This window comes from Propithecus coquereli, unplaced genomic scaffold (assembly GCF_000956105.1).
Source record: "Propithecus coquereli isolate 6110/MARCELLA unplaced genomic scaffold, Pcoq_1.0 Scaffold2, whole genome shotgun sequence".
NCBI classification, from domain to species: domain Eukaryota; kingdom Metazoa; phylum Chordata; class Mammalia; order Primates; family Indriidae; genus Propithecus; species Propithecus coquereli.
The window spans coordinates 3,574,105-3,582,353 of NW_012144966.1; the positions used below are offsets into that span (position 1 = coordinate 3,574,105).

At 34.1% G+C, this 8,249-nt stretch overlaps 1 protein-coding gene across 1 annotated transcript in view; it reads left to right on the forward strand.

Moving 5' to 3' along the window:
• The window catches only part of RNF19A (ring finger protein 19A, RBR E3 ubiquitin protein ligase), a 54,489-nt gene that overhangs the window by 23,291 nt on the left and 22,949 nt on the right, over positions 1-8,249 (forward strand). The window contains exon 2 of the mRNA XM_012643626.1: positions 3,053-3,819. Within this exon, the coding sequence (XP_012499080.1) occupies positions 3,146-3,819 (674 nt within the window). The 5' untranslated portion in view covers positions 3,053-3,145. The remainder of the gene's footprint in view (positions 1-3,052; positions 3,820-8,249) is intronic.

Consider the following 8,249-nt stretch of genomic DNA (forward strand, 5'->3'; position numbering starts at 1 on the left):
TGTTTTTTTCCCCCCTATAAATGGGCTTATACCATATGTACTATTTACTATTTTGCAATGATCATTGCTCATTCAGCATTCTCTTTGAGGATCTTTCTGTATCAGTAAACTTAGAGATTGGTTCATTTGAGGGCCCTGTTGGAGACTTAAATTATTCCCAGGTTTTGTGTTGTTTTTGTTTTGTTTTCTTGCTTCTATCAAGTAGGCTGCAGTGGATTTCCTTGCACAGTACATCTTGTACACATGTATCTTTATATCTTCTGCAGAAGGAACTTTTACATTGTAGGATTGCTGGTCAAAGAATATTTCCATTTTAGAGTATAATAGATAATGCCAAATTGGTTCCCCAAAATTATGTTGATTAGCACTCCTCCCAACAATACGTGTGATGCTTCTTTCACTACACACTCACCAACCCTTTACAACCTTTGTTGATCTAATATGCACAAAAATGGTATCTAATGTTTGAATATTTGTAGTATTTTTTTACCATATAGTAAAATTTTTCATATTGAAATTTGTTTCTTTTTCTTTGAGGCCTATTTATTTGCAATGTTTTGGAAAGGATTCCTAGGTAGGATGACTATATATTCCAGTTTGCCCCTGTTGTCTCAATTTAAGTATTAGTACTATCTTTAGTCACTCTTACATAGTTCTTGTCTGGGTAATAAATTATATAGTTATTGAATTTCTAAAAGTGTGTATTTGGAAAAACTCACCAGGTGATGCTGATTAAGTACCGCTGGTTTAATATTTTAAATGATAAATTCTTAGGACAAGATCCAAGATGGATTCCCTATATAATTCTTTTCTGTGATACATGTATTGAACCTTGGAGTACAGAAAGCATTTTGAGATGCAAGACAAAGTAAAAACACATAAAGAAGAAAATATGCAGGTAAACCTACTGTTACACTCTATATTTTCCTCAGACTTAAAGAGGAATGCTGCAAATAATGGGAAAATATAAACTGACAGGCACGAATAAAGTTTGCCCGAGTGAAATGTTTTTCCAGAAAACATTTGTTAATTGTGTCAGTCATCCAAAAATGCACATTAATCATTAGTTTGTGGGTCAGTGATTTATTACAAAGTGAACATACCTTTGTAACTACTACACATACTACACATATTAAGAAAGTTTTCTTTGTGTCTCCCTGCAAAAGGTAGCCACAATCCTCACTTCTAACATTGTAGATTAGTTCTGCATGTTTTGAACTTTATATAAATTGAATTGTAGCACATACTCTTCTGTGTGAGATTCTTTCTTGTTTTGTATTTAGTAGTATTTTTTCATTTTCATTGCTTTATAGTATACTAGATTGTGAATATACCACAAGGTATTTATCCCTTCTACTGTTGATGAAAACGTGTGTTGTTTCCAATATTTTGACTATTATAACTAATGCTTCTGTGAACGTTGTTTTGTATATCTTTTGATATATGTGTACATTCATTTCTCTTGTACACTTATTTCTAGGAGTAAAATTGCTAGATACTAGGATATCTGTATGGTCCAATTTGGTAGACATTGTTAAACAATTTTCCAAAGTAGTTGTGCTGTTTTATCCTCCCACCAGTACTGTGAGAGTTTCTATTCCTCAACATCCTTGCTATACTTGGAAATGTCAGTTTTAATTTTAGGCATCCTACTGGGTATGTAGTGGTCTCTCCATGTGGCTTTAATATGTTTTTCCCTGATAACTGATGATGTTGAAAATTTTTTCATATCCTTTTGTGAAATGCCTGTTAAGTCCCTTGCCTGTGTTTTTACTGGATTGTCTACTTATTGATTTGTAAGTGTTCTTTACATATTCTGGATAGTGTTCCTTTCTTAGTTATATATGGCAAATGTCTTCTCCCATGCCCTTAATACTGTCTCTTGATTTTATTATAGTCCAATTTATCAGTCCTTTTAGTACTTTTTTATGTTCTGTTTAAGAAATCTTTTCATTGAAATAGTCTCTTCTGTTGTCTCCTAAAAGAAGCTTCATGGTTTTACTTTTTGTATTTAGATCTATGAACCATCTGGGATTGATTTTTTTTTTTTTTTTTGTATGGGACAGGGTTTCACTTGTTGCCCAAAACTAGAGTACAGTGGCATCATCATAGCTCACTGCAACCTTAAACTCTTGGGCTTAAGCAATCCCTCCGCCTCAGCCTCCCGAGTAGCTGGGACTATAGGCATGTACCACCATGCCTGGTTAATTTCTTTATTTCTTGTGTAGAGATGGGATCTTGCTATGTTGCCCTCGTCTTGAACTCCTGGCCTCAAGTGATCCTTCTGCATTAGCCTCCCAAAGTGCTAGGATTATAGACATGAGCCACTGCACCCAGCCTGGAGTCAGTTTTTATGCATGGATGAGCCATAGGTTAAGTTCCTTTTCTTTTCTCAGATGGGTAACCAGTAGATATAGTACTTTTTTTTTTAAGGCCATTCTTAGCACTCAGCAATGTTACCTTTGTCATAAATCAAGTATCTCATGTATATGGGACTTTTTTCTGGACTATGTTCTGTTCCATTGGTCTTTCTATCCATCCTTGTAACATACCACATTGTCTTAATTACTGCAACTTTATAATAAGTCATTATATCTGGCAGTCTAAGAACCCCCGCCTCCCACTTTCTTCTGCAAGATTGTGTAAGCTAGTCTCAGCCCTTTGTATTTACATGTGTATTTTATTGTCAGTTAAAAACAAGAACATCAGTGCTGTGTGTGAAAACTGAAAACAGGAACAAAAAACTCCTAAAGGCAGTGAGGAATCATTGAAGTCAGAGAGCAATAATGATAAGAAGTTTTATCTGATTTTAAAAATGATTAGGTCATCTCAAATCTAGAGAATCTTACTAAGATTAAAGAATATCTTCATTGCTATTTCAACATTAGTTTTATATTCTCTTGTAGAATATAAAGTTGGCCTTATTTTTTAAGAAAATACTAATGGTTAAAGAACATAATTGTTTGAACTTTCATAGTGAGTTTGTGAGTTTATAAAAACATGCAAACTAAGAATACAATTAAATTAATTTTTTTGTTTGTTTGTTTTTCAGAACATCTACGATAACAGTCTTCTGTAAGTCGAACTTTTCAAGAATTCTCTGAAAGAACCATGTAGGATTACCTTACATCATGACTTAATCTGAATGCAAGAACAAGAAATAAGTTTTATCTCTAAATATAATGAAGGGCTGTGTGTAAACACTGACCCTGACCTAATTTTCATGAGCATTTTAGACATGAGTTTACATCGGCAAATGGGTTCAGATCGAGATCTTCAGTCTTCTGCTTCATCTGTGAGCTTGCCTTCAGTCAAAAAGGCACCCAAAAAAAGAAGAATTTCAATAGGCTCTCTGTTTCGGAGGAAAAAGGATAACAAACGTAAATCAAGAGAGCTAAATGGTGGGGTGGATGGAATTGCAAGTATTGAAAGTATACATTCTGAAATGTGTACTGATAAGAACTCTATTTTCTCTACAAATACCTCTTCTGATAATGGATTAACTTCTATCAGCAAGCAAATTGGAGACTTCATCGAGTGTCCTTTGTGCCTTTTGCGGCATTCTAAAGACAGATTTCCTGATATAATGACTTGTCATCACAGATCTTGTGTGGATTGCTTACGACAATATCTAAGGATAGAAATCTCTGAAAGTAGAGTTAATATCAGTTGCCCAGAATGTACTGAACGATTTAATCCTCATGATATTCGCTTGATACTAAGTGATGATGTCTTGATGGAAAAATACGAAGAATTTATGCTTAGACGGTGGCTTGTTGCAGATCCTGATTGTAGGTGGTGCCCAGCTCCAGATTGTGGGTAAGAAAATATTGTTTGATTTCTTGAGGTAATTTTTTTTTCTCTATGGGTAAAATAAGAATTTGTTGTTAGTCAAAAGAAAAATCTTAACATGCCAGAGAATTTATTCAATAGACAAACATGTTAAGTGCATATCATGTGTCAGACATTATATTGTCTCTGTATTACATATTCACTTAAGAGCATTTTTGGAAGAAAAGGGTAAGGTGGTAGAATTCAGGATCTAGTTGTCATACAAAATTGGCTTTCCTCACTCATATGGAGAATTTTTATTTTGGAATAAAAGGTGAAATGATCTGGGTTGTTTGTGGTGAGGGAGTTATTTGTGGTCATAAACTTAAATGACCCTTTTAAAAGGTACCTTAGCATGTGCGTGATGTGCTCATGTTGATATGCATAAACATTTGCTAGTCTCAAGATCTAGGGATTACGTAATATTGCATTTGCCTCAAATTTTTGAATTATAAATACTATTTTCTCAACATTTAAAATAAAATAATTTTGTTTACATATTTGATTATTATTACTAGCAGCCCTGTTTGTAGAGCATTTATTATGTACAGTTGTCAGAACAAGGGAAAAAACAGTCATAAACTCTTTAAGAATAGGAAAAGCCACAAACAATGTGATTTAGTAAACCAGATATTATAAATAAGAGTTTGGGAAAACCCAGAATTTCCAAGATTATCTGGGTATAATCTCAGAAGCAAGGCTGTGATGTGAGTTTAATCTATGAAATTATAATTTCAGGACTCAGATTACCTGAATTGAATCCACTATTAAAAGCCCGTTGGGTAGCAAATTATCAGATTACATCTAACCTGTATTCCATAATTTAAGTGAGAAAAGTAATGTCTCCAGCCTGTGCAAATCCCAGTTTTCCCAGTTATCACTAGCACTTAACCATCTGCTATAGATTTCTGCGTAATATATAGCATTAAAAAATTACCTAATTAGTATTTGATGAATTTATTAGTTGTTTTTTGGACTCAGATACTATTCAGTCAGTATCAGATTTGAATTATACTGCAGGGAACTTATACTATAACGTGAATAAAAAACAAAATGATATGTTAAAGTTACTATCTAAACTGAGCCAAGGTTAGCTGTGCTTCCAGGTGTAATGGCAGAAGCAAACTCTGGGACTCAGATCCACGAAAGGCTAAATTCTCAAGAAAAACATGGGAAGAAAATAAGGTTAATAAATAATAACTTTAAATAACTTGAGCAGGAAACAGTATTCTGCCAGAGAAACAGCTTAGAGATGATTGTATCACTCTCGATCCCATGGACCCCTGCATAGCATTTTCACTGGTATAAATCATACTCTTGAAATTAGAGTAGATTTCAAGGTGGATAGCAAATTTAAGGTTTAAAATTTTGTAAGTAATTATAGCAAATACTCCCATAGGAAGAGTTCAAATACTGAAGAATATGACTATGTTATGTTTTATCTGGAGAAGGAGTGTGGTTTTCTAACCCCAGAGTACAAGAGGTACTTTATGAATTCCTCTAAATGTTTAATAGCTTTAAAAAAAATCTGAAATGATGGAACAAAGAAAAAGGAGGATTAAGTGTCAGAACCTGCAGCCAAGAGAGATTGAGACAATAAATCCAGGGGCATAAACTTTCTGGCTGCTAAAGAGCTGTATATTCTCTTGTGCTGGGTTGATTAATCACATCAGCATAATGGATAGTCACCACTATCAACCGAATAGAAGACCGGACTTCTATTCTGGCCGAAACAGATTATATAGTTTGTATAAGAACTTGATTTTAGGGGAAGTATGTCAAACCAACTGGAAAAGGATTGATTATTCAACATAAATTGTGAAAATTAATTATTCGAGGGGGAAAATTAGATTGTCACCACACATAATAAATTAAAATCAAAACAGATTACAAAGATAAGTTGTGTAAATAAAAGGGGAAAAGTTAGACTAAAAGAATGTAGAAGTGAATGATGAGCTCTGCGGTTCCCAACCTCCAGGCCACAGAGCTCTGTTACGCTCCCCCAACCCCCATCCATGGAAAAACTGTCTTCCATGAAACCAGTTGGTTGGGGACCACTGGCATTAGCTCACTTGCTGCCAGTTTATCTATTAAAATTGTGGGCAACATAACCAGACCCCCTCATCTCTACAAAAATTTTTTTTAAAAATCAGCTAGGTATGGTAGCATGAACCTGTCGTCCTAGCTACTCAGGAGGCTGAGGTGGGAGGATCACTTAAGCCCAGGAGTTTGAGGCTACAGTGAGCTATGATCATGATACTGCACTCCAGCCTGGGTTACAGAGCAAGACCCTGTCTCTAAAAAAAAAAAAAACAAAACAGAACACGCATTTACTCTACAACTGAGAAATTTTAATTCTTAGTTAAATCGTAGAGAAGCTCTTATTTGTGTACCAGCAGGAGGTATGTTTAGGAATGTTCATAATAACAAATAAGAAAACACAAATGTTCATTAACAATAGAATAGATAAATACATTTAGTTTATTAGTTACCTCTTGAGAGCTAGAGGAGAGAATGTGAACTTCAAGCAAGAGGCAACCAAGGAACTTCTAAAGCCACTAATAAATAAGGTTTATTTATGTAAGGTTCTGATTTCCGGTTCATGCTTATTGTACTGGTGTGATTTTTAATAGCATTACCTTTATCATGTTCCTATTTAGGTTGTGAATTAATATGATCACCCTATTGATAATATTCTTGTGTGGTAGATACAGGAGTATTCGTTTTATTATTCTTTATAAACACATGTGATAGTTCTTCAAAAATTTTTTAGAAACTCACACTTTGGGATATTTTGGCATATTTTCTTCTCATTGAGACTTCATTATTAAAAAGTAAAATGACTCAGTATTCTAAATATTTTGAGAAGATAAACATTAACTCAAGTATAAAATATAAAATAATAGAAACACTTACTTTAACAGAGTTGTTATTGTGAAAATAATCACTTGACTGTTACATAAATTGTATGATGAATTATTCTTGATTATTTGGCTCTACATTAATTTTTGGTGGTGTTGGTTATCATTAGTCTTACCTACGAAGGACAGAAAACATGTTACAGAGATTAATTATGCTTATATATTTTCATTTATATTTGGTTTATGCTGGTTCTCTAGGTTGTTAAGAGCATATTTAATATACTTATCGATGTTACAGGTTTTATGGTTGTGTTACATAGAAAACATAAAATTTATATGTGTGCTTTGAAAATATAGAATACTACATGAGACTTCATTAAAAGCTAGTTTTATTTATCAAGAACATGTACAGACCTGATTTTGAATCCCTGTCCGAACATGTTGTTGTTAGAAGGATTAAGTGAGATAGATCTTTAATGTTATTACTTGTAAAATTCCTAATACACAGTAAGCTTCTCATAGCTGTTATTTGTTATTCCTTATCTTCAGAAATAAGTCATTCCAATATTTAATGCACCTATGTGCCAGGTACTAGAGATTATTTAATGAACAAAAGACAAAACTCCCTGCCCTCTTGGAGCTTATTAAAATCTTTGGAACCTACAGAGTGATATTTTTTATTAAAACTCCATGTATTATTTAAATCTGGCATAAGCAGTATTGGTAAATATCTGACTGTTTGGCAGTCATTCATAGAAATGCTTAGTAGCCACGGTACCAGGACCACAGGCATACATTTAATAACCTCTTTCATCGTACAATACACTTGAAAGATTTTTTCCCAGAAATGCTAGGTATGTAATTAAGAATTTTTCCTCTTGCATTTTATATTTATCAATATGGCCATTTTCTGTATCTGACATTAATTTTACTTAAACGTGTAGTTTAACACACCTTGAGAAATACTGTCCTTATCTCAGAGTAGAAAAGAGAATTACCTGACCTGGTTTCTATTTGAGATCTCTTGGGGTTTCTGACCTAATATTCTTTCCACTCTTCTGAGGGCTAGGGCAGATTAAGCCTGTTTAAAGGAAAATATTTCTAAAAACCTCTGTTGAGAAGGGGCCCAAAGGACCAAATCTGACTGCTGTGATTTATCCAGAGTAAGACTACCTAGCTTGCTTTTAAGACATGCCAGTCCTCACAGGTTGAGAGAAAAATCTGGCCATGGCTAGGGAGAAAAATTGGGGTGAAAGACCCCAGTGTAAGAGAAGGAGAAGAAGCATAGACGCTATGTTGGGTAAAAAATATCTGATTACCTTCTGCCTTGGAAACCTAGTTTGTGCATTGTCTAGGCAAATAGCAAAATGTTGGTGTTTCAGTTTCTATCATCACTTGTTTCACTTGGCTGAGGCCACCCTATTACCAGCACGCATTATCCCTGTCACGTCGTATGAGTGCTACTTGGCTAGGGAGCTTTGAATATACAGGAGCATTTATTATACCAGAATGTAATTAATGACTTAATCTCTGTGAGCCCCTGAAAAGCAAAAAAAA